General features: G+C 56.4%; 1 protein-coding gene across 1 annotated transcript in view; it reads right to left on the bottom strand.

Annotated features, from left to right (window-relative positions):
* Window positions 1-320, bottom strand: part of LOC119594285 — a gene marked incomplete at its 5' end in the record, with an annotated part of 1080 nt that extends 760 nt beyond the window's left edge. The window contains one exon of the mRNA XM_037943347.1: window positions 6-320. Within this exon, the coding sequence (XP_037799275.1) occupies window positions 6-320 (315 nt within the window). The remainder of the gene's footprint in view (window positions 1-5) is intronic.
* Between the last annotated feature and the right edge of the window lies 1 nt (window position 321).

The following is a 321-nucleotide window of genomic DNA, read 5'->3' as shown; positions in this document are numbered from 1 at the left end:
TGGACCCCGGCGCTCCCTGCGTTCGTGCACTGGAAGTATTGCGGGTCACATGTACTACAAGCGGGGAAGTTACCCGCAGTAGTACAGGTGAATGTGGTTAAGCATCCCGTGCTGGACGTGGAACCTCCTGTTGAGGGCGTACTCGGGCAATCGCTTGGCAAGACGCAGTAAGGGTGCTGGAAGTTCAGGTCAAACACAAGGCCGAAATCGCACTGTGAGGGGGTCACAAGCTGATTGATGTCACCTCCTGAACAACGGAAATACCCGACATCGCAGGCATTGGGGCACTGTGGGAAGAGGCCAACCGTCGAACACAGGAAC

The sequence above is a fragment of the Penaeus monodon genome, chromosome 33 (genome assembly GCF_015228065.2).
Source record: "Penaeus monodon isolate SGIC_2016 chromosome 33, NSTDA_Pmon_1, whole genome shotgun sequence".
Taxonomy (NCBI): Eukaryota; Metazoa; Arthropoda; class Malacostraca; order Decapoda; family Penaeidae; genus Penaeus; species Penaeus monodon.
The sequence above is the reverse complement of the archived record's forward strand: the minus strand, read 5'-3'. Positions and strand labels throughout refer to the sequence as shown.